This window comes from Suncus etruscus, chromosome 7, assembly GCF_024139225.1.
Source record: "Suncus etruscus isolate mSunEtr1 chromosome 7, mSunEtr1.pri.cur, whole genome shotgun sequence".
NCBI classification, from domain to species: domain Eukaryota; kingdom Metazoa; phylum Chordata; class Mammalia; order Eulipotyphla; family Soricidae; genus Suncus; species Suncus etruscus.
In genome coordinates, this window is record NC_064854.1 from 123,991,458 (window position 1) to 124,017,889 (window position 26,432).

At 38.5% G+C, this 26,432-nt stretch overlaps 1 protein-coding gene across 11 annotated transcripts in view; it reads left to right on the top strand.

Annotated features, from left to right (window-relative positions):
- DOCK3 (dedicator of cytokinesis 3) overlaps positions 1–26,432 on the top strand; it is a 391,971-nt gene that overhangs the window by 277,115 nt on the left and 88,424 nt on the right. For all 11 annotated transcript variants that reach the window (XM_049776670.1, XM_049776679.1, XM_049776672.1 and 8 more), the window contains 10 exons: positions 2,622–2,746; positions 4,269–4,431; positions 4,943–5,049; positions 5,605–5,776; positions 6,145–6,242; positions 9,135–9,218; positions 11,601–11,701; positions 13,650–13,731; positions 18,327–18,497; positions 22,079–22,271. In XM_049776670.1, the coding sequence (XP_049632627.1) occupies positions 2,622–2,746; positions 4,269–4,431; positions 4,943–5,049; positions 5,605–5,776; positions 6,145–6,242; positions 9,135–9,218; positions 11,601–11,701; positions 13,650–13,731; positions 18,327–18,497; positions 22,079–22,271 (1,296 nt within the window). The remainder of the gene's footprint in view (positions 1–2,621; positions 2,747–4,268; positions 4,432–4,942; positions 5,050–5,604; positions 5,777–6,144; positions 6,243–9,134; positions 9,219–11,600; positions 11,702–13,649; positions 13,732–18,326; positions 18,498–22,078; positions 22,272–26,432) is intronic.

Sequence of the window (26,432 nt, forward strand, 5' to 3'; positions counted from 1 at the left end):
GAATAATTTCCAGAGAGTATTGATTTAAACCAGGATAATTTTTAAACATTTTTCTTTAAATTAAACATTTCAGTTCTCTGCTTTATTCACTTTATGCTAAAACAGCCTAGAAATGGAATAATTGCTTATATTCTATAGCAAAGCTAATGTGTAACTAAAAAGCTTTTTATCAGAACAAGGCTTTGGGGTATATGCTCCAATTGTTAAAAATTAAAGAAGTAGTAAAATGATCTATCCATTATAATCACAGTAACCCATTATAAAATTATTAATTAAAACAATTATTATAACACCATGACTTATTAAATTGTTCACAATGCAACCATTTCAGACATTAAGTGTTAGAAGACCAGTCCCACCACTAGTGTAACCTTCCCTAACCAGTTAATTTTTCATTTTACTTTCAGGACTGGCTTTGTTCAACTTCTGTCCCTGACTAGCAAAATGATGAGATTGAGTTTGACTTTACTTTCAGTTTACCTCCTCCACAACATCTGTACATCTGAATATTTTAGTGACCTGTTAGGGGATGCCCAAAGGATACAGTTTAAAATTCCAAACTTATGGGGCGGGAAGGTGGCGCTAGAGGTAAGGTGTCTGCCTTGCAAGCGCTAGTGTAGGATGGACCGCAGTTTGATCTCCCAGCATCCCATATGGTCCCCCCAAGCCAGGAGCGATTTCTGAGCGCATAGCCTTGAGCATCAAACGGGTGTGGCCCAAAAACCAAAAGAAAAAAAATTCCAAACTTATCTAATTTCAAAGTGCATGTTCTTCTTAACCCAAGAGGACACTGTTATGTGGACTGCAGAGATATCTTACCTACCTAGCAGTTGCATTTGTGTACGATTTTAAGGACAAATTTCCCTCTAAAACTTTATCCTGGCATCAGGGCTCTTTGGGGAATGGGATAGCTTTCACACATTAGAGAAAGTTTTTCAGGACTGTTAAAGAATAATTGCTTCTGCTATGTTATTCTTCCCTGCAAAGTATTTTGAGAGTTCATTATGTGACTAATTAATCGTGACTTCAGTCATGTAATGGGATGGGAAGGTGACCTGGAGAATAGAAAATCATGAAGAACCACAAGCTCCAAGATATTTTCCAATCCTGTTTCAGACATAAGAAACATTCAGATACTGCCAACTTAGGGAGCTAGTCAGTGCAGGAAAAATGGCATCATCGCATAGCTGTGGCTCATCAAGCAGAAAATTAACTTGCAAACCAAAAAACAGTTTCTGTCATTATGATTTCAGATAATAAATAATAGATAGTTGTGCTTGGTGGTTGTTGTTGTTGTTGTGTATGTGTGTGTGTGTGTGTGTGTGATAGCTAGAGTAGAAAGATTATGTGGTTTCAGATTGGCTAAATTTGCAGGTAAATTGTGCCATCACACTTCATTTGATTTCTCCAAGTTGCATCATACATCTTTCCCTTGAATATTTCCCCTGTTTTCTTTTGCCATTCCCTTTCTTTGAAGATTTTTTCCCCCACAGCCTTTACTGTTATTTAAAGCAAATGCTCTTCAGCTTAGCTAAAACTTGGTTAAATCACAAATGTAGACACTTAGTGCAGTCTAAATGAACAATCCCATCATCTCCCCTTTAAAAAGGCAATTCTGACTAGGGTCCTTTCAGATTTGTAGTATGAGAGAAACTTCTTTCAAATAGCAGTCCAGATTACAGACTTAACTCTATCTACAATCTCAGCAAACCAGACTGGAATCAGAACAAAAGGAAGTTATGAGAGCAAAACATTACTGCTCCAGTGCTTTTGGAAAGTCATCTGCTCCCAAAGCCTCTCCAAGAAAAAGGAGAGAAAGATGACAGTGACTTCTGCCCAGCACTCCAACAGAGAATGAAATTTTGAGTCAAGCTTTCAGAAGGAAGAAATAGTGTACCATTTAGTGAGACTCAGGACTGAGGTCAGAAAATATAAAACCTACAAAAGAAAAATGAAACTGTACCGTTAAGGGGAAAAGGATTAAGTAGTGCTTAATATCTTAAGTACTGGGGCCGGAGAGATAGCATGGAGGTAAGGCGTTTGCCTTTCATGCAGAAGGTCATCGGTTCAAATCCCGGCGTCCCATATGGTCCCCCGTGCCTGCCAGGAGCAATTTCTGAGCATGGAGCCAGGAGTAACCCCTGAGCACTGCCGGGTGTGACCCAAAAATCAAAAAAAAAAAAAATCTTAAGTACTATGTCTCTGTTTTCTTTCAAAGTACTTAAGACATTAAGTACTATTAATACCTGAAAGTATCATTCATCTTGACTATAGTATCTTTCTTCCTCAAGAAACTTAGATTATAAATGTTCTGTGGTAGGGTAGAGAGACTGAGAAGTTCCCTGAAAACCCTAGAGATGATCTATGCCCTGTCTTTTTTCATCCCCTGACTAGTTGTGGTGAACATCTATAAAATTCAGTCTTTAAAGCACATGACTAACCAATCTAAGTACTGCTGCACTGATAATGGTAGAATGTTCATTGTTATTAACCAAGCTTGGAATGAATGCCCTGAGCACCCACCTGAGTCCTGGAGGGCCCAAATGCTAGCCTAGTCTCCCATTCAAATTAGAAAATACTGTTTCTGAAGTCATGAAGACATAGTATTTCTTTCCCCACAGGTGATATCCGCAATGACCTATATCTAACCCTGGAGAAAGGGGATTTTGAGAGAGGGGGGAAAAGTGTACAAAAGAATATTGAAGTAACCATGTATGTGCTTTACGCAGATGGAGAAATCTTGAAGGTAAGACTTTCCAGTTTGTTTGGAATGGGTGGTAATTCAGTAGTAGTTTTAGTATCTATGTGGATTTTGTTCAGAGAAGCAATTGTCTCAGGAAGTACTAAACTCAAATCACCTATGGTAGCGCTTTTTTAAAATGTTACATTAAACCTTGTTATTCTTCCAGTATTATTAGAAATTCTTTCGTGTTTCATAGCTGAATCCTTTCTGCTTCAATTTAGAGCTAATCCCTCTAGTTCTGTCCTTTGATGAATTTTATCATTCAATCTAACATCACTGCACATTTTTTGGTAATTGCTGTTAAGGTTCCCTCTCTTATTTCATTGAACTAATACAAAAAAAATGTTCATTCTTTATTTAAGGATGAAACTCATGGTAGTACCAGTTAAATGACAGTAAGCTGAAAACCCAAGCCCTAAAATATTATTTCCGTCCAAAATAATACAAAGATCCTATCACTCTGTTGGGTGAAAAAATGTACGCTTCTATTGTTTCTATTTTTCTCCATAATGTCACAATGAAGTCACTGGCAGATAGGAATACAGTGTTTGCCTCTGGTAGGAAACAAATCAGTCTTTTACAAACCTTGCTTCCATATATTGACTGTAGTCTTACCTTTTAAGCATAGCAGGAATAACAATTCATATTTTACAGAGGAAAAGGATAAACAGTAAAAATTCCCCAAAGCCAAAAAGAGAAGAAAATGTTGGTAAGGCAGTAGGAATAATGATTTGTGAATAATTTTTAAAATGCAACTCCATGGAGATCAGAGGCTTATGCCTTGTTTGCTCTAAGTTCTGACTTCTATCCCAGCACCATATAAATAAGTAAATAAAAACATAAATACTTCATAATTTACTCTGTGGAGTAAGTCATGTACATTTTTTTCATGGACAATGCTCATATTAGCAGAGTGATCAGCTATTCACATCACCTTAGTGAAGACAGTGAGCTAGCTGCTCCTGATTGTATTGGAGCATCCTGTCTTCTTAGTCTGTACAGCCCCTTCATTGCAATATTTAGGAACTTGGTTCAAGTTAAATCTTGTTTGTTTATACCAAAGGACAATCAACCAAAGGTTACCTAAAAATACTGGTGCAAATTAGCTGAATCAAAATGGAACATGAAGACTTTCCACTTTCTGATTTAATTATTTTTCTAATCTGTTAGTGTACCATGAGCTGTTGACTTCCCCCATGGAGTTCATTGTTTTCTTTCTTAGTGAAGACGATACCTTAGTGAAGTGATTCAGTTGCCTCAATTTTGTCTCTCCAGTCTATTGAACAATATATATGTTACTTACTTTTGCCCCCAGGATAAAAAGAAGCAATGTAATGGCTGATTTCCTACACAGAATTGTTTCCAAGTGTATTGGATTTAATTTAAATGAAATTTCTCATTTTATAGATTTGGCCTGGTGGAAAGATGAGGCATGCTCAAAGGAGAAAGTAGTGTGTCTTAGTGACGGAGCAATCCAGGGGCTCCCTCCAAGATGATGTCATCTTATTTTGCTTCTGTTTTGCAGGATTGTATCAGCCTGGGTTCGGGAGAGCCAAATAGGAGCTCCTACCACTCTTTTGTCCTCTACCACAGTAATAGTCCTCGCTGGGGAGAAATTATCAAATTGCCGATCCCCATCGACCGGTTCCGAGGCTCTCATCTGCGTTTTGAGTTCAGGCATTGTTCTAGTGAGTGATACTTTTCTCCACATGCCTTTGAGGATTTTATTAATATAAATATGTCCTCTCTGGAAAAGTTAAGAAGGGTCTTGTGAGGAGTGGTGAATAATGAGCACTTAGAGACAGGATGTGACAAGAGGCTATAATTTGGAGGGACAGTGGTTCAAAACCCTAGGACATCTCTTTTTGCCTGACCAGGGACACCTGATTGTTGACAGTGTCCTTTATCTTGGACTGTTTGCTTTAAATGGTTAAACCACGTTAAGAGCCTCTTATTTACCAGGACCAGCAAAGTAGTTTCCTTTTGATTCTAGTAGCTTGCATACCTTGAAATATAAATGAAAACTCTGTTCTAGTACATTATTCATCATTCCTATGGTCATATTGCTTAATTAATGAAAATCCCTTATTAAAGAAGGAAGGGACCAAGGAAAAGAGTATAGATATTTATCACAAGGGAAATTTCTGTTGAAATGCTGCTAGTGGAGGGCAAACAACTGACATATGACTCTGATTACAGCAAAGGACAAAGGGGAAAAGAAACTCTTTGGCTTTGCATTCTCACCCTTAATGCGGGATGATGGCACCACTCTGTCAGATGATATCCATGAGCTCTATGTGTACAAGGTATGGGATATGATTCTCTCATTCCAACCTCTGCTTTCTTAATGCCACTCTCACATGTAATTCTTACTCGGTTTTCTTTGTGTGAGCTGGAGGATTCAGGGTAGTATGCTGGCATACTTGACAGTAGGACTAGCCGTTGCTGTATCCTAAGTAAAGTGATTGGCCTCCCCCTCACAAGTAATACCAATACATCTTTTGTTTCCCACCTTGCACTTCACTAAATATTAGGAATCTACTGCAAACCCATTTGTATTATTGTACCCTTGCGCAGTACATTCAGCTACCTTCTATTTGAGATCATGTTATGTCATTCTGTTGCAATGATTGCCAGCATATCAGGTTGAGGCCACATGCACACTATGCTCAGATGATGAGCTGTTCTGGGAGTTTCTGAACAGAAAGCACTTTTTTAAGAGCACCGAAGGCTCAAGGTTTATGCCTTGAGAATGCCTCAAGAATATGTAAGAATAAACATGAAACACAGAAATTCTCTGGTGCCTTGTTACATATGACATGGTTTAGGAAACATTCTGTATTCTCTACTTTTGCCTGTAGTGTGATGAGAATAGCACTTTTAACAACCATGCTCTGTACTTGGGCCTACCCTGCTGCAAAGAAGACTACAATGGCTGTCCTAACATCCCTTCTAGCCTCATCTTCCAGCGCAGCATCAAAGAATCTTTCTTCATTTCCACCCAACTCTCCTCCACTAAACTTACTCAGAATGGTAGGTAATGGTGCTAAAGGGTGATATCCACTGTGCTCTGTTGCTGGTTAAATGTTGCTGATCTGTGTTAAGGAACATAGAAGTTCGTGCTTTTTCATGCTATACTCATGGAATTCTGTTTATGTTAATTTGAAGGAATCACTTGGTAATAGCAGCCTACAAGATTTTCCATGGTTTTAGCAGCACCGGAGTGCATGTTCAGAATTCACAGATGTGTCTTTGTCCTTGATCACAACATTGTAAAGGCTGTTGTAATGCTTGCGTCTATTTTTTTTTCCTCTAGATCACATTTGTCCTCAGCGGGAGAGTCTGGGCTTCAATTGTCTTTGGTATACCAGGGATCCCCATCTCTTGTGTTTGCTTTCTAGTGGACCTCCTTGCTCTATTGAAATGGAAGGCCTTTCCAGACCGGATTATGGACATCCTAGGACGCCTACGGCATGTCAGCGGGGAAGAAATTGTTAAGGTATAAGTTTCATGCAATTCATACATTTTATCTGAAATAGATTCTGAAGAAAAGGCCTTACTTTTTCCTTGGTTCCTGCCGGTAAACTTCTAAAGCCATTTCTCAAATTGTGATAGCTTTATTTTATGAATAATGGATTTCCCTTTTTTAAAAAAATGTGCCACAACAGGCTTAGTAAACTTTAGTAGCTCACAAGTTACAAACCCTATTTTCTGACTTGCTTTTATTCCTAGAAAACAAAATAGTAATTAAAGGGCAGTGATAAAAATGACCCCTTAGAAATAATTTTATTTCTTAATTCTATCTGTATTCTTTAGGTCAAGACCTATTACTTTTTTCTGGTCTTTTTCTTATTTTCTTTATTTTAGAACCCTTTTACCACAAATACAGCTTGATGTCTTTCCATAGATGTTCTCTTAATTGTCTCTAAGAACTCCAAATTGTACTCCCATTAATGTGTAACTGCTGATTTTGCTCATTCTCACTCAGCATCTATATTTAGGAACCCTCTGTACTGCCTGTCTCAACTGTTTTTTCCAGGTACCTTTGTGAAATCTTCCTAAATGTTGAATGGCCTTAGCAAGCTAACAGCCACACTACTTCAATCTTCATAGGGCTTTTCTGTACTGAATACTGCATACCCATTTTATTTTTGCTCAAAAAAATTCTCTGATAGTGAAAGCCAAGAAGGTTAGATTCTGCACAATAGATTTAACTCTTCCAGAGGAAATGGAAGTGCAAAATCAATAGACAGTAGATAAAATTAAATATTTTAATTTTTAGTGAAGTAAAATAGTTTTAGAAAAAGAATTTTATTTAGGAAAGTGTGAGCAACAGTGAGAAAGAAAGAGATGTTCAGGAGAAAACATGGTCTTCTCTAGAGTATAAAAATGGCAGAAAATGGACTGTGGGAGAAGGTACAATTCCTCCAAATTAAATTAATCTGGAGCTTCCTTCATATATAAAAGTTAAGCAGGGTGTTGTCATAGTGAAAAGCTCTTGATGGTCCTTTAATATATTTTGATTCTCCTGTTCTCCATGTATGAGGCATACACTCTTTTCTGAGTGGTGCCTCAGTGCATATATCTGAGTTTCTCCTTAGAGCTAAGTATTGTTCCTCATGCCTTTGAGCTACTTCTGAGCTAAGCAATTTCTTCTGAGTTATTATGTACCCAAAACTCATTACCAGGGGGCCCTCTGTTTCTTTAGACAGAAAGAAAAAACACTTTCTGATTTTCAGTGAAAAATCAGTAAAATATAAAGGAAAAGAAAAAGTCCCCCTAGAAATTTTACCCCTTTAAGTCTTTGTCCATCTTATAAAACTGCTTCCCATTGGCAGAGGCTGTAGAACTAGTTTAACTCTCTTGAAAGGAAGCTCACATGGCATTGCAAGTATCAAATTAAAGGGAAGTCTTAAAATCTGTTACTGTGTACTTTATGAAGTATGAATTAAAAATAAAGTATCACATTTTAAGCTGTTGATTAATAGTCATACATTTTAAAAATGATACTTTACAAAAAAACTAATACTAATTTTTAAACTTAAATTTATACACAGGGCTCTTTTACTTCTAAACATATATGAAGTATCGACCGGTAAACAGGCAAGATATTTAAAAAAAACTCTGATCTTAAGGTGATCACACTTATCTGTGGTATATAGAATAATTGGTTAAGGAAATGTAATGTATTGAAAGGGGATGCCAGGATTGGGGGTCAGTGCTGGGGAATAATGAAGAATGGAGTTGGAGGGGCTGGTGTTAGGATTACTGTTGAAATATATTGCCTAAAATGGTCAGTAACTTTGTAATCAGGGTTCTTTAATTAAACAAAAGTCTTAAAAAGGAAAAAATAGTTAGATCTTTTAAGGTTAGATTACCATGTTCCTGATTAGTGAATATCCTGCCAGCTATTTCATTTATTTTTTATCACTAATTTGTCTCAAGATAGCCAGGTGAGATTGTAAAGAGAGTATGTGACAGTATTTTTTATTTTAATTTTTATAGAATAATTTAAAAGATATACAAAGTAGACAGGATAGTATAAAGAATTATCATGCTATTATCACTCAACTAGCCATAATTGCCATTGACCCATAGCCCGTTCTTTCCATCCAACACTCCACGAAGTCTTCCACCATATGAAGATAAGGCATAAATGTTCCATTAAATTGCATTTAACTAAAGAATGTGATTTGTTGTTGAAAACTTGACCATCACAAGCACTCATTATTTTCACCATTTTTCCTAACTTAAAAAAATTAAAATGCTCTAAATGGTGCTTTCATTTATTTTACCTTCATTTGCAGTCCTCAGCAATATTCATCACTTTCCTCAGATACTAATTTCTAGGCCAAGAAATAATTTTTATAAGTAAGGCATAACTTGCCATATCCTTATCCTAATGTCTTCTGTAGAATTAGGTCCCAATAGGGAGTAAGCAACTCTTTGGTGTTTAAGAAAGTAAACTATATTCTCAAGATAATTTGACATTAGAATCACTTACATTATCTTTTTTAATTACAATTTAATTTTTTAAAGTTCTGCTTTGATTATGGTGATCAAATCCAGGGCCTCATATAAGAGGAGCACCAGTGAGCTCCATGCCCAGGCCATCAATCCTGTAGATTTTGAACATTGCTCTTTTCTTAGGCATTTAGCACTTAACTACCAAAAAGAGCTTTCTAGGTATCTTTCAGGTACTTTAGACTATAAGCAAATACCTCTGTCCTTTAGCAGAGTAGATATAGAGTTCTAGTTAATATTTTTAATGGACAGTTTGTGATCTAAGATCTTTGCTTTGACTTATTAAAAGATACAATCATTGATGTATGATAGTGTGACCATGTATACTTCCAAGACCTAAACCCTCTGATTTTTTATGCTGTTACAGTTTCTGCAGGATATCTTAGATACACTCTTTGTGATTTTGGATGATAATACAGAGAAATATGGCCTCTTGGTGTTTCAGTCTTTGGTGAGTTTCACCCTCCCTGATTTATAATTCTTTATTGACTGTCTTTTAATGTGAAGCTTTATCTTAGTAAATTTAATTTATTAGAGTGAATCATCACATAGTATAGATATTTCCAATAGGTAAGGGTCTGTGAAGTTATCATCCAAGAAGATTGGCCAGCCAATATAGACAGAGTTCTATAAGATCATATTTTTATCAGCATGATCATACCTAGGTCACAATTTTATAGTTCTGATACTGAATTTTATCATTATTAAAGGGTTGCCAACCCCTGCAATAGACACCAACACCAAAAAAGACTAATATAGGAAGCACTATTTTTCTTTCATAGTGGGATATAGCCACACAAAAGGCAGACTCACATCTGAATATTGGTTGTTTGGGGCCAGATACTCAGAAGATTTTTTTAGTGAAAATGAATATTTAGTGTACTCTGCTTACCGTATCCAGGACCATAAGAGGGCTCTATTCTTAAGAAGAATCAGATATTCAACTTTTACCTAATACATGTAGAGCAAGGAATTTTCTTCTTCCTTTCTTCCCTATCTAGCCAGTTCCATAACTAAAAGAGTACAGCCTTTTGTAGGTTGATTTGACTCAAAGACAGAATTTTTATCTGACTTCCAAGGTTTTGAGACAATTTAGTATTTTTAATATATAAATTTTAAAAAGAAACATTTTTCTTCCCCTCCATCTGTATTGTAACACCCAGTATTATTGTGAAGAGGAAAATTCACTAGCATATTAAGGTCCATGTCTGAATTGGGAGGTCAGAAGTGGAAGGAATAGAAGAGTCAAAATTAAAACACAAACAGTTGGCATGGATATGAGGTAAAACAGACACTCATTCACTGTTGGTTGGACTGTAGGCTGACCAAATATCTTGGGAAAACAATATAGACATTCCTCAAAAAACTAATATCACAGATCCCATTTTATGTAGCAGTTCCACTTCTTGAATGTATACCTCAAGAAGTCAAAAACACAATAAAAAAAGACATTTACACTTCTATGTCCCTTGAACCACTATTCACAATAACTAAAATTTGGAAATAACCCAAGTTCCAAGAAGAGATGACTATATAAAGAATATATGATTCGGGGCCAGAGAGATAGCGTGGAGGTACGACATTTGCCTTGCATGCAGAAAGACAGTGGTTCAAATCCCGGCATCCCATATGGTCCCCCGTGCCTGCCAGGAGCGATTTCTGAGCATAGAGCCAGGAGTAACCCCTGAACGCTGCCAGGTGTGACCCAAAAACCAAAAACCAAAAAAAAAAAAAAAAGAATATATGGTTCATATACACAATGGAATATTATTTGCCTGTAGGAAAAAGATAAAAATCACGTAATTTGCTGCTACAATGATGGATCTAGAGAATATGTACTGAGTGAAGTTAGAGGAAAAAAGATGGACACATGTAACTCCACCCTGGATTTAGGTGTACCTATCTGAGACCTGCCCATTTCTGGGAGGGATCTTGGGAACTGAATATTAGGTATGACCTTACCTGCAAGAACCCGCCCATTCCTGGGAGGGGTCTTGGAATAGGTAGATAAACCCTGGAGCCAGGGAATTAGGGGTTGGCCCTGCTGGGCGCTCTGGCTTTTGGGTGTGGGCCTCTTTTGGTCTTTGACCAGGATGGAGGTCAAAGGAAAATGGCTGAAAGGAGTTAAGACGCAGGGCTAGCTAAAAATGGCTGTATGCTTGAAAGGTTATGATAGAGACCACACATGTGGTGGATAGGGATAAATAAAGTTGATGCTTCCTGATGCCTGCCTGTGAGTGAGTCTTGATTCCGGCGTTCACCTGGGCCAGGGACCCACTGGCTGGATGGGGGTTGCAGAGCCACGTGGCCTGGGATGCCATCCACCTCCATCCAGCCCCATCATTAATTATTTGATTCTACATAATGGCGTCCGAGCAGAGCCACGTGGCCTGGGATGGCAGAGAGAAATCCTTCACCATCCAGCTCCATCATTAATTATTTAATTCAATAGACACAGAATGATATCTCTCATATGCAGAATATAAAGAAACATAATAATGGAATAACAGATACCAAGGGCAACAGTAGCAATGAACATGAGAATTAGTTTTCAGTAGGAAGAATGCCATGGGTGAGGTGCAGAGTGGGGCAAAAACAAGACAGGGAAGGGAATACTGCAACAACGGTGGAGGGGATTGCTCAGCCAGGAGGAATAGAGGGTACTGAAAGGTAGTAGTAATATGTTGCATGAAACTTTATCAGCAGTACTGTAAAGCACAATGGTCTGTCAACCACAGTTAAAAAAATTTTAAGTGCCTCTTTTAGAGGCAGATGGACGGGTGAGAAGCATTGGGAGAGCAAAGTGGACACTGGTATCCTTTGTCTCTCCTAGGTATTCATCATCAATCTTCTTCGAGACATCAAGTATTTTCACTTTCGACCTGTAATGGATGCCTACATCCAGAAGCATTTTGCTGGAGCCCTGGCATACAAGTAGGTTATACCTGGCATCATTATTAAGATTGTGTTTTTACCATATCATTTTTCTTTTGGTTTTTCGGACCACACCTGTTTAATGCTCAGGGTTACTCCTGGCTAAGCGCTCAAAATCGCCCCTGGCTTGGGGGGAACCATATGGGACGCCGGGGGATCGAACCGCGGTCTGTTCCTTGGCTAGCACTTGCAAGGCAGACACCTTACCTCTAGCGCCACCTTGCCGGCCCCTTTACCATATCATTTTGAGGCCACACCTGGATTGCTTCAGAGGATCAAACCTGGGCCTACTACATGAATATCTTGAGCTTATCAGCCCTTGAGTATCTCTGGTCTAAAAGAAAATATTTTTTTAAGTTTATTGACGGGGAAAGGGGGATAAAAACAAACAAATGAAAGTTTATTGTCAACCATATTTTTTTCACTTAACTCTTTTTTTGACTGTATTTCTGATACTAGAAGAACAATGTTCAATTTTTCATCATCATTATTTTCTTAACTCTAGACTGCCAGTGGACATTTTAAATCATAGTGTATTGTGAAGTTTTATACTTACCCTTATAAGAATGACAAAGATTAAAAATCAAGTCTTGATTGGGACTGGAGTACAATGAGTAAAGCACTTGCCTTGCACACAAGTATCCTGGGTTTGAGCCTCAGGACCACCTCCTGTCCCTTGAGCCCTACTAGGAGTGATCCCTGAGTGCAGAGCCAGGGGTAAGCCCAGAACACTGGGTGTGGCCCAAAAACAACAACATCAACAACAAAAAAATTAAGTCTCGCTTTCCCTATGAAAAACGTATATATAAGTATATAAACATATATATAAGTATATAAATACATATAAAAACATAAATACATAGACATAAATAAATATATATACCATCAAAATATCAAAAAAAGGTATCAATATAAAAATAATATGAGTGGTAAGTAGGGAAGCATTCACAGTTTTTGTAAAATTATTGAGATGTATTATTTTTGTTCTCCATATTTTAAGTGAAAAGAAAGTAAATAATTTAACTGAGTATACAAATTTAGAACCGCATGTTTACTTGTCATCTGATTAGCACCTTCCCTCTTGACCTTTGTAAAGGTGCACATCTTCTAACTCTGTAAAGCCGTCTATTTAGCAGACTTGATCCTACCGAAATAAAATCATTGAAGTAGAAGTTGAACAGAGACACAACAAACTATGCACCATTATTCAGTCTGTTATTTGTTAATCTTTATTGCATATTCTGAAGACAGTAATTTTAGACAAAACAGAAATGTACACACAACCAGGCTTTAGGGAAACTGTGATAACTTTTTTTTTAAATGTGTCAGACAAAAGCAATATAGTGGGTAGTGTGCTTGCCTTACTTGCAGCCTTCCCAGGTTTGATCGCTGAGACCCCACCCCATATGATCCCTGCCTCTGGAGCCCTGCCAAGAATGATTCATGAGCTCAAAGTTAGGAGTAAGTCCTGAGCATTTTCGGGTGTGTCTCCCCCCACCGAAAAAAAAGTACGTCAGAGAAAATGGAAAACATGGTTATAATTTCTTTTTTTTTTTTTGTGTGTGGTTTTTGGGTCACACCCGGCAGTGCTCAGGGGTTATTCCTGGCTCCAGGCTCAGAAATTGCTCCTGGCAGGCACAGGGGACCATATGGGGCGCCGGGATTCGAACCGATGACCTCCTGCATGAAAGGCAAACGCCTTACCTCCATGCTATCTCTCCGGCCCCTGTGGTTATAATTTCTAATTAAAGTGTGGCAACTCTTTTATCAATGAGTATAATGTCTAGCTTCAGATTATACAAAGCTTCCTCCATTGTAATGGATCTATCGTTTCACATCTAGTGCATCTAAACATATGTTATTTCTTATATGGCTAAATCAGGACTGCATATTTAAGGCTGCATTGCTTTGGGATTAAAGTTGGTATCTGGAACTGTCTCTTTCCCAGGGAGCTCATTCGCTGTTTGAAATGGTACATGGACTGCTCAGCAGAACTGATTCGCCAGGATCACATTCAGGAAGCCATGCGGGTAATTATTGACCTCACTAAACCAAAAGGGCACACCTTGCATTGCTTATGAGAAATCTAAATAGTATAGTATGCAGGATAAGTATAGTCATTCAAGTACCTTGACCTACTTTCAAGAGCACCACGTAATTCCCCTTCCTCGTCTTAATTTTGCCTCCAGAAGAACTTTCTAAATAAAGTAACTTTGGTTAACAATATAGCATAGTTTAAAATATAGCACATTATAATTTGACATCGTACATTCTATATTGTACATTATGCCACTAAGTCTAATTTCTATCCATCATTATGTTAAGTTATTGCTTTTTATTCAATTTACCCAGTCCCTTTGTCTTCCCCAATAATACCCTGATTTTGTTACCATAATTTAGAATTTTGGTTTTATTTTGGTTATTTATTTTCCTTTCATGTATAAATTAAGTATACAGCATTTGTCTTTTTCCATATGACTTAATTTTACTTAGCATTAATACCCTTTTGATTATCCAAGCTGTCACAAATGATAATATTTCATCCTTTATATATTATATATTATATATATATTATTTTATATTTCCTCTCCTTTTGAGTTAGTAATAGAAGAGTGGTAGCATAGCAGTTTTTCTTTTTTTTTTTTTTTTTTTTTGGTTTTTGGGCCACACCCATTTGATGCTCAGGGGTTACTCCTGGCTAAGTGCTCAGAAATCGCCCCTGGCTTGGGGGAACCATATGGGACGCCGGGGGATCGAACCGAGGTCCATCCTATGCTAGCGCTTGCAAGGCAGACACCTTACCTCTAGCGCCACCTTCCCGGCCCCAGCAGTTTTTCTTTTTCAGTATCACATCATTTATGAAAAGTACTCTTGGATCTGTAATTTTGTTATTCTTTCCCATATGGTAACAAATGAAAGTGATATTTTCTCAAACATCTTCAAATGTTTGAGGCAAAATCAAATTGCAAATATTCTGGCCCTTGTTTCTTCTCTGCACATCCTATAAAACTGCAAAGCCAATTTTTTTTTCATGTTTGACCTCTTCATATAATAACATCAGTAGAGGATTTGGATTCTGTGTTATGTACTAAAATAGCAAAAAGTATGATACCAGTTTGTCCTAAGAACACATACCAGTGTCCTAAGGGTAAGCAGGCACAAGTATGGCTATAGTATAGCATTCTGGTATGGTGTGAGATGGGGCCTGGGTTCTTCTCTGTATCCCCAGCATCTGTCAGGTGTCATACAAATTTGAGGAGGTAAAAGTTGAGTAAAGGTGGCCGGAACAATAGTTCAGTGAGTGGGTGTTTGCCTTGCATACAGCTGACCTGGGTTTGATCCCTGCATCCCATATGGTTCCCAAGCCTGCCTAGAGTAATTTCTGAGTGAAGAACCAGGAGTAACCCCTGAGCACTGCAGGGTATGGCCCAAAAAGTTGAGTTAAATGCAAAAGAGCCAACTTGAATCTGTAAATTAATAAAAATATACCGTAAAAAGTATCACAGAAGCTGTTTCTCCTAAAAACCATCATCAATGCTTTTAGTCGATATTTCTTGATTTCTACCATGCTTATTAGCTATACAGATTTATCAGGGTCCAAGAACAAGAAGTTAGATCTTTGTATCACTTTCAGTATTATGTGGAAGACAAGAACGCAAAGTCAATTGGGAAAAATTAAATGCATACTATGACAAAAATAAGTAGGATCATAGGTCTGGTGAAGAAGTCCAAGACCAAGAGTTTATGTCATAAAAAAAACAATTCTAAGATCAGTGAAATCAGTGTAAAGAACTAGCAGAAAAGTATTCCAAACTGAGAAAATATGTATAAGTCTATATGGGAAAGAGTTCTAAATTTTCAAGCAGCCAAAAAAAGTGTCTTATGTAACCAGCATGGGTTCTTTGCAGAAGTCAGATCAAATGTCTTTTTTTTTGGGGGGGGGCACACCCATTTGATGCTCAGGGGTTACTCCTGGCTATGCGCTCAGAAATCACCCCTGGCTTGGAGGGGGACCATATGGGACGCCGGGGGATCGAACCTCGGTCCGTCCTACGCTAGCACTTACAAGGCAGACACCAGCGCCACCTTCCCGGCCCCAGATCAAATGTCTTAAAGTGACAAATAAAAACTCTGCCTAAGGGCCCGGAGAGATAGCACAGGGCGTTTGCCTTGCAAGCAGCCGATCCAGGACCAAAGGTGGTTGGTTGGAATCCCGGTGTCCCATATGGTCCGCCCCCCCCCCCCCCTGCCTGCCAGGAGCTGTTTCTGAGCAGACAGCCAGGAATAACCCCTGAGCAATGCCAGGTGTGGCCCAAAAACCAAAAACCAAAAAAAAAAAAACAAAAACAAAACTCTGCCTAAGGGGTCTGTCTAGCTAGCTAGATCATTATGGTTGATAAGCAAGATCCTTATGGAGGTATAGAATTCCTAAGGATCAATTTTGGGTGAGCAAAAGGAAAGAGTTCCATGTGGAGGAGCATTTTTCTACTTGCTGTTTGAATGACACCTGTAACAAATGCATCTAGTACTGTTTCATCAGTGTTTCATCACTTCCCCTTCATCAAAATTTTATTTCCTAAGTGTGCTTAACCAAAACCAGTATCTGGTCCATATCTTGTCCTTCATAGGGCGCATATGCTCCTAACCTAGCACTTTATTTTTGACATAGTTAATTTGATCCAAGAAACTTTCTTAGTATTATTAAATCTAGTGCATCTTGCCCATATATCCTACCCTTTCCCTTCATCCTTTCAGTTTTTTCTAAAAAGTTTTTTTATCACTAAAGAAGTAGAAAATAAGGATTTATTTATTTACTTACTTGGTTACTTTATTTTTCCCATATAGTTGTCATATAGAGGCCTTTGAGTTTGAGGATGCATTTTTGTCAAGATTCTTTTAAAAAAACTATTAATTTATTAATAGTTAATATTAATTTATTAATAATAAATCATTAATTTACTACTAAGCATAAAAGAAAATGCCAAGAAGCTCTGAAGAGGAAAGAGAGGACACAAGTGGGTTTTCTGGTGATGGAAAGATTGTAATAATGTCTAGAATTTATTTTCCTTTCAAAAATATCAATTTAGGGGCTGGAGCAGTGGCACAAGCATTAAAGCATCTGCCTTGCCTCTGCTAACCTAGGACAGACCGTGGTGCCATCCCCCGGCATCCCATATGGTCCCCCAAAGCCAGGAGCAATTTCTGAGTGCATAGCCAGGAGTAACCACTGAGCATCACCAGGTGTGGCCGAAAAACAAACAAAAAAATAGTCAAGAATATTAATTTAGGGGCCGGAGCAGTAGCACAGCAGTAAGGTATTTGCCTTGCATGTGGCCAATACAGGAAGGACCATGGCTCAAATCCTGGCATCCCCATATGATCCCTGCACCTGCCAGGAGCAACTTCTGAGTACAGAGCCAGGAGTAACCCCTGAGCACCACTGGTGTGACCCAACAACAACAACAAAAAAGAAAATTTAAGAAAAAAGGTCAGAAAAGCTACTTCAGCCACAAGTGCTACGGTGTCTCTCTGCGAGAACTTTGAAACTTTTTTTTAAGTTTTTTTTTTTTTTAAGTTATTCTGTCAGCCACAAGCCAGGGAACTTTCCCAGAGAAGACGACCATGCCCAAGGTCACAAATCAGATTATATAGGGAGGGGACATAGAGAAGCTCTAGCTTCAGATTATCTTAAAAATGATTGGCTATGGCCTAGGGTACCTTTCTACTTTTGCCTCCTATCCTTTCCAGATAGGCTACCTGGGATGGCCAGGTAGCTTGGGGTAGTGTTAATGGAAACAAGCTTCAGAAAGCCTAACATATGGCTTACAACATGTGGTCCTAACTAAATGGTGTCCCTTCTTGTTCAGAACCTAAAAGAAGCCTGACATGTGGCCTTTACAAAATGGCATCCATCCTTGTTCAGGACCCTACATTCCCTCCTCTTTTTATGGACCTGAGTCAAATCCTTGTTTGTCTTTGAGGTTCCTTACTCCTGTCCCTGCTTATGGGACCTTAGCACAAGCATCTTAGCACATGTACCTAACTATGCCAGAATAAAGTGGGCTAGGAAATTAATTATGCAAGGACTTATTAAGAGCATCACAAAAAAGAATAAACAGTGGCCTACCCAGGGCAGTTATCCAGGATGAGTAAGTGAAACACTTCATACCGGGAAGAAGAATCTTTCCACTCCTTGCAAACTGGCCTTCACTTGCTGCAGCATCCCCTGGATCACCCCTTATCTGTTCCCCTTGGGCCATACACAGTCCACCTTGTTTTAAGAACAGTAAGCCCAAACCCCTCCTGTTCTCTGGCCCCAGCAATTCAATTTTTTATATATAACTATCTTTATTTAAGCACCATGATTACAAACATGTTTATAGTTGGATTTCAGTCAATAATTCAATTATTAAATTGAGATAATTTCATTGTTCTCTGTAATGACAGCTGCTCTTCAGTGACATTTGAGAAAAGTTTGAAAATTGAATAAAATGTTTATTTTCATAGTTGAAATGTTCATTTGATTTTGTTGTCGAATTTGACATTATTTTGCCTTTAATTCTTTTGCATATTATTCTTACCCACCTTCAAAACGTCTCTATTCCTTTTTCTCCCATACATCCAGGCCTTGGAGTACCTTTTCAAGTTCATTGTACAGTCACGGATCTTGTATTCGAGAGCCACGTGTGGAATGGAAGAGGAGCAGTTTCGGTCAAGCATTCAAGAACTTTTCCAGTCCATTCGATTTGTGCTCAGTCTGGACAGCAGAAACTCAGAAACACTCCTTTTTACTCAGGTCTGTGAACTGCAGTGAATGTATGCTGCTTGAAGGGAAGTTTTCTTGTCTAAGCAAGTGATTTACTTGTCCTACTCTCTGGTATTCAGTGAGACTCTGCCAGACTTACGCATGTTGGCAAGGGGATTAAGAACCTAATATCCTAAAATACTTAACTATTTCAAAGATCTGTCTGTCTTTTATGCCAAATTCAGAACAGCTCAAGTTGTTTATGATGAAGCAGCATTGTTCTCAGGAACTTACTCAAGGACATAGATTTATTTAGCTACCAAACTTAGTTGTTTATGATCATCTATTGCAGATATTTAAAATGTTTTGGTGATTTTATTTACTAGCCATTGTATTTAAGAAATTTAGAGCAAATGACAGAGAGATCGTACAGGAGTTAAGGTACAATCCTGGCATGCAACTAGCCCTTATTTAATATGCAGCACCACATGGCCCTTTCAGTATCACTGATGCAGTCCTGGCAGCCCTTTGGCCTACTGGGTATGTCCCTGAAGGCCTTTAAACACCTTCAGGGTGGCTCAGATAATCTCTGGCACCATCCTCAGATCCTAACATTGAATGCTTAGCCTGATTGGGTGAAAATCACTGGGCCTCTTAAATTCCCCATTGGAGGTTCCCCCAAAATTAAACAAAATAAAAAAATTAAAGTATGGGGCCGGAGTGGTAGCACAGTGATAGGGCATTTGCCTTGCACGCGGCTGACCCAGGACAAATCCGGGTTTGATCCCGGCATCCCATATGGTCCCCCAAAGCCTGTCAGGAGTGATTTCTGAGCATAGGGTCAGGAATAACCTTTGAGCGCTGCCAGATGTGACCCAAAAACCAAAATAATTTAAAGTAGCACATGTCTTTCCAAGTATTTAAGAATAAAATAGGTGTAAACAACAGAAATATATATATTGTTTGACAAAAATTTAAGTTTATATCTTTTTTTGAAGTATTAGTATAGGAGGAAATTTGCTTCCTTGTCTGTATTTTTTCATGCAACTTCATTCCTAGATCAAGGGTCCTTTCTAATTTTTTTAATGATTTTTATTGTGACCAAAGTGAATTAAGAATCTTTCACAGTAATATTTAAGATATGTGGTGACAGTGAATCAGGGCCATTCCCACCATCAGTGTTGTCCTCCCTCCACCCCTCTTCCCAGAAGATCCTTTTTAATTTTTAATTTTCTCAGGCACAAGAATTTATTTTCTTTTTTAATAACAAAAATTTATCTACTAGATTATATGCATTTGATTTTCTCTACTCTTCTACTTATAAAGAGAGCATACTCACCTTCCCATGTCAAAGGGGTTGTACTTTTTCTTTTGAACCTTGAGTTGATAATTTGAGAAACTGAGAAGCAAGAAAAGATCTCTCTTATTCTGCTTCTATTTAAATAGGAGGAAAAGTATTTATTGAAAGACTGTGTACCAGGCAATAGTATAAGTTTGCAACATTTTCTTATATTTGCAACATATTTTCTTATATCAATACCAGAATACAATGTACTATATAATCTTCACTTCTTTGATTAGCACAATGAGAATTAGATGTAAATCACCCCAGGCGATATAATAGCTAAGTGGTAAAACTAGCATTTGAAGTTCAAGTGTTCAACTGGAATTTGAACTAATTCCAAAACCCATGCTCTTTCTCCCCTAGTACTGCCTCCAGAGGCTCTGTAAATAGCATTGTCCTCAAAGATCTACTTCATGTACCTATCAGAGCTGTGATTCTAAAAAGAGAGGTTTACAAACACATATACTTCACTGCTTACCCAGGCTAATCTATGCCAACATAATCAATTATCCTCAAGAGTTTGTGACTGAGTCCACACAAACTTCATCTTTTTGGATTTACACTTGAATTTCCAGGAATTACATGTAATGATTTACAAAACCTTCAAATATCATGATTTCAGGAGTCAGAGAGATAGCATGGAGGTAGAGCGTTTGCCCTGCATGCAGAAGGACGGTGGTCCTTCGAATGGTCCCCGAGCCTGCCAGGAGCGATTTCTGAGTGTAGAGCCAGGAGTAGCCCCAGGTGCTGCCGGTAGTGACCCAAAAAACAAACAAACAAATAAATAAACAAAAGCATGATTTCAAATGAAAGTCTACATCCTGAGGTAATGGTATAGCTCTAAGAGCTGTATTGAAGGGTGTTAGTAGAGCTCACCTGGTACTGCTTGGAGATGCGCAGCTGTATCTACCATATGTTTTTTGAGAGGTTTTTGGTTTGAATTCGGAAACTCAAATCTTCTCATATAAAAAAGTCAAGCACTTGGAAATGGAGACAGACAAATTAATTTAATTGGGGCTGGAAAGCTAGTACAGCAGGTAGGGCACTTGCATTGCAGATACCAACCAGGGTTTGATCCCCTCCACCAACTAGGGTTTTTCAGGTTCACCAGGAATAATCTCTTGAGTGGAGAGCCAGAAGTAAGCCCTGAGCACTGCAAGGTATGACCCAAAAATTAAAAAAGAAAAATCATTTAATTTCTTTTGTGATCTAGGGACTAAACTGAGGGCCTCAAAGCCAGAAGGCATGCACTCTATCACTAAGTCATATTGCTGACCCTTAAGCCTGTTTTATCAGCAAAATAACCTGTTGGAAATCAAGCAAATGCCTGCAACAAATAGGGATTGTGATTAGGGTAGAGAAGGGTCCACTATGACAATGATAGTTGGAACTGATCATTCTGGACAAAAACAGGGTGCCAAAAAGGGATAAAGTGATATGTGTGGTACGCCTTCATTAAAAATAGTGCAAACCACAGTATCAAAAGGGAAAATGAGGGGCCAGAGCAGTAGGGCATTTTCCTTGCAAGCCGCTGACCTAGGGCAGACCCCGGTTTGATCCCCCAGCATCCCATATGGTCCCCCAAGACAGGAGCAATTTTTGAGCGTATAGCCAGGATTAACCCCTGAGTGTCACCAGGTGTCCCCCTCCCAAAAAAAAAAAGGAGAAATGAAAAGAGAGGGAAGATATAAAGAGAAGGAGGAGAGAAATGAAAGGCAAGAGGGAATGTGGGAGGGAAACTGGGAACATTGGTGACAGGAAATGTGCACTGGTTCTGTACATTATTTGAAATTCAATCATGAACAGTTTTGTACCAAAGGTGCTTAAGTAGTTATTGAATAAAAGAAAGAAAAAAATTGAAAAGCCTATCCCTCAACAAATTTTCTTGTTTCCTTTTTATTCTCCTTCCTCCATGCCCAAAGAGTACTGTAAGAATTAATAGATTCAGGGGCCAGAGCGATGGCACAAGCCATAAGGCATCTGCCTTGCATGCACTAGCCTAGGACAGACTGCGATTTGATCCCCTGGCATTCCATATGGTCCCCCAAGCCAGGAGCAATTTCTGAGTACATAGCCAGAAGTGACCCCTGAGCATCACCAGTCGTGGCCCGAAAACCAAAAAAAAAAAAAAAAAAAAAGCAAAGAAAAGAAAGAAAAAGAATAGCTTCAAAGACCAAGGCAAAGCCTACCCATTACAGAAGTGCTATGAACTCTCACTACTACATGTTAATGACTGAACGTAGCAGTTAGATATGTGACTGACTCTAGTTTTACTTTTCTTCTACAGGCTGCACTCCTCAATTCCTTTCCAACCATCTTTGATGAATTGCTACAAATGTTTACTGTGCAGGAAGTGGCAGAGTTTGTGAGAGGAACATTAGGGAGCATGCCCAGCACTGTGCACATTGGACAGTCAATGGATGTGGTAAAGCTTCAGTCCATTTCCAGAACTGTGGACAGCCGCCTGTTTTCCTTCTCAGGTAAATTATCTTGGGATGAGGGTCATGTGCTCTTCCTTTCCAGGGAGTTAGCTAAGTAGTATGATCAAAGGATTGATTTATAAAATACATCATGCCAATAAACTACAAAATGCATTTTTTTTTGGATTTTTGGACCACACCTGGTGACGCTCAGGGGTTACTCCGGCTCTGCACTCAGAAATCGCTCCTGGTTCGGGGGGACCATATGGGACGCTGGGGGATCGAACCGTGGTTCATCCTAGGCTAGCGCGGGCAAGGCCTTACCACTTGTGCCACTGCTCCAGCCCCAAAATGCATCTTTTTAAATTGTATTAGAGAATGCAGATATAAATAGGGTTTTATTGTCTATTCCTAGATATCCACAACTTCTGATAATGGGATCTGCCATACCCCCAGCAGGATGTAAAGGCAAAGGAAATGTGGGAAGCAACAAGGAAAGTTCTAGTACAAGGAGATAAGAGAAAATTCATAGAAATAAAAGAGGAAGGCCCTGAGGACTCTGTGTACTTTCTTGGTTCCTTTTATCACCGGAAAGACAAATTCCATTTCTTTATCAGGGAACTTCTAAGGACTAAACAATTAAACAAGCAAAGAGCCCCTCATGTTCATGTTCCCCCATGAGATCAGGGCAGAATAGCAGATAGCATCAGCAGTTCATTGTTGCCTTTCTGAAAGAATCTCTAGATTCATCTCTGAAACCACATTGAGGATAATCAAATTCAGCCTTGTAATACTACCGGATACTCTATTGCCAAATGTTTTTTAGTTGATTGAGATACTGTGATTTATAATATTGTTAATATTATAATTAAAATGGTTAATTATTAATATAATTAATAATGGTTTTCCAGTCACTTAATTCCAACACCATCCCCATCATCAGTGTACTTACCTTCATTCTCCCAAAGGTCCCAATGCTCCTCCCTTTCAGTCTCCACTTTCTTTCAGTCTCCACTTCTATCAACCCCGTTATGTGGATTAGTTCTCTCATTGTGTTGCCTTTGGACCTTTGTTGTTACCTTGCTGTATATCTTCAAGTTCATGTATGAGTGATATCATTCTATATCTATTTCTTTCTTTCTGATTGAATTAACTCTGCATGATATCCTCTAGTTCCATCCATGTTGCTGAAAATAACATGATTTTTGTTCTTTTTTAAAAAGCTGCACAGTATTTTGTTATGTGATATGTAAATACCATAATTTATTGTATGACTCATCCATAGCTGGACATTTGGGTTCTTTTCATTTCCAATTATTGTGCTAAGCATGGTGATGAACCTAGGTACACATATAGCCTTTTAAATTTTTTTCTTTGGGAGGAATAGATTCAGTGGACAAAGTTAAGATTCAAATGAATTCTTCTCTTTACACAGATTTATTACTGTCATTTAATAAATTCTAGGAGACAAATCAGTTAATCTAAAAATTAATTATTTTAGAATTATTATAATTAATTTGTTATAAAATTTTAACTTTTACTTTTAAAATATAAAATAAAATTTAGCACCATATTTCAAACTTTTATAATACTAAATACATTTCTTTTTACATAACTTTCCAGTGTAGTTAGCACCCAAAAAGTCAGTTTTTCTCTACTAGTGATATTTTTTTTTTTAGTTTTTGGGTCACACCCGGCAGTGCTCAGGGGTTACTCCTGGCTCTGTGCTCAGAAATCGCCCCGGGCAGGCTCGGGGGACCATATGGGATGCCAGGATTCAAACCACCGTCCTTCTGCATGCAAGGCAAATGCCTTACCTCCATGCTATCTCTCTGGCTCCTCTACTAGTAAATCTTTATGGTAAACAATTTTCTTAATTTTTTTATATGTCTTTTCCAAAACACCTCTAAAACCATTATATGTTCAAGATGTGTGCACTGCTTAAAGATGATATTTTATGGGAAGGGGGAAAACAAACCCTTCATAGATATAGTCTATTTTTTTACCTTTATATATGCTGCTTTCCATAATTACCTAAAAGGATTTGGGGGCGGTCCACACCTGGCAGCGCTCTGGGGTTGCTCCTGGCTCTACGATTAGAAATCAATCCTGGCTGTCTACAGCCATACCACCCTGAACGCACCCGATCTCATCAGAAATCACTCCTGGCAGGCTCAGGGGACCATATGGGATACCGGGATTCGAACCATTGTCCTTCTGCATGCAAGGCAAATGCCCTACCTCTGTGCAACTTTCGTGGGAGTCCCCCGACCCGCGGGGGTGTGGAAATGAAAGTTGCTAGTTATTAGTGGGTTCACTCAAGCAGAACCGACCTGTAAAGAAGAACTAGAGAAATTAGTAACAGAAGCCTTCAAGACAACGCATGCTGTTCAAAAAGGGAAGTTTATTGTTGGGGGATCAGCTTTTAAGGGCTGAAACACGTCAGGGGTGTTACAAATTTTATACCAATCACAGTTACAAGCATTCATTAGCATAAACTGGGGCAGGTAATAGGGAGGGGCAAAGAGGTAGACCTGAGCACGTTTTACTAAAAGGCATAAGATTCAAACAGAGTTCTTAATAATGTTTGCTAACACAAAGGCAAACTCTATTTTTCTTTCTGGCTGGATATATTGGGCTGCTCTGAATTACTTTATTTTTGTCTATTTCCTTTGTTCTCAAGGCATGGGCCTTTTGGTCACGTGGGTGACCAGATTAGGAATTACTGAGGTGTCCTATGTCCCAGGTTTCATCAGCTAGGCTCCCCACACCTCTGTGCTATCTCTCCATCCCCCTAAGAGTATTTTTTTAATTTTATATAGCAGTAAAAATATGTAATTGGGGCCCGGAGAGATAGCACAGCGGTGTTTGCCTTGCAAGCAGCTGATCCAGGACCAAAGGTGGTTGGTTCAAATCCCGGTGTCCCATATGGTCCCCCGTGCCTGCCAGGAGCTATTTCTGAGCAGACAGCCAGGAGTAACCCCTGAGCATCTCCGGGTGTGACCCAAAAAACAAAACAAAAAAAAAATGTAATTGAGTTTGAGACAACAAATACCCTAAAAAAATTTCATTTGCCTCTCACTTTCATATAATGCACAAGTTCCAGTGATTCCCCTAAAACAGGAAGATTCTTGGTAGTGCTGTCATGTAATCAACACAAATAGTCTCAGAGCATGTCAGTTTGGTTTCTTCTTTAGGAGGTGTCAATAACAGGCTGCATGCGGTAATGAATAGCTGTAATTCCTGTTACATTGCTATTGTTTTTACAGAATAGATTTTAGCTGCTCTTTTATTCATATGGTTTAAACATATGGATATTATTTCATTTTTAATATAGTTGAATTTTATAAGTATTTTAAGAACCTAAGTATTTAATAATCTCAAGATTTATTGCATATCATGTCATTTGCCTTTGGCTGAAAATGTTTTCCTTTTGAATATCATCCTAGCTAAAATTATTTTTAAATTTGTGCTTAACTATGGTGAAATATAAATAATAAATTCAATATACTATGACTTATTTGTGGTCACTGATAATCTAACTAAATTATGTTGGTCAGATATTATATTGCTGTCAAATCACACATTCAGTGGCCATGTGAGTGCAGTATTCAGAAATAGATTCATACTTGTACTTCACTTTATCTTCTTACCACACATCTCTGAAGTAAGTGCACACAGACCATTGGCTCCTCATTTTTTGAGGAAAAAATCAGTTTCTTTTTTTTTTTTTTTTTTTTTTTTTTTGGTTTTTGGGCCACACCCGTTTGACGCTCAGGGGTTACTCCTGGCTATGTGCTCAGAAATTGCCCCTGGCTTGGGGGGACCATATGGGACGCCGGGGGATTGAACCGTGGTCCGTTCCTTGGCTAGCGCTTGCAAGGCAGACACCTTACCTCTAGCGCCACCTTCCCGGCCCCGAAAAAATCAGTTTCTTAAAGGCAACTTGCCTCAGATCTTAGACAATGGAATTTGAATTAGATTCAGCCCTTTCAAATTCAGGATTTTAAAAATAATCACTTCTGATAAATGCTATTTATGTTAAATGATTATTAGAGGTTTTTGACAAGATGGAAGTCCTGATTCTATTCTGTTCATTTATGTGAACTCTAGTGTCACCCACTCTGAAGGGAGAGAATCGAAGTAAACACACTGCATCAAAGTGAGGTCCCACTTAGCCAGGACACCAGGGAAAGGGGCCACTTATGAGCCATTTTGAGT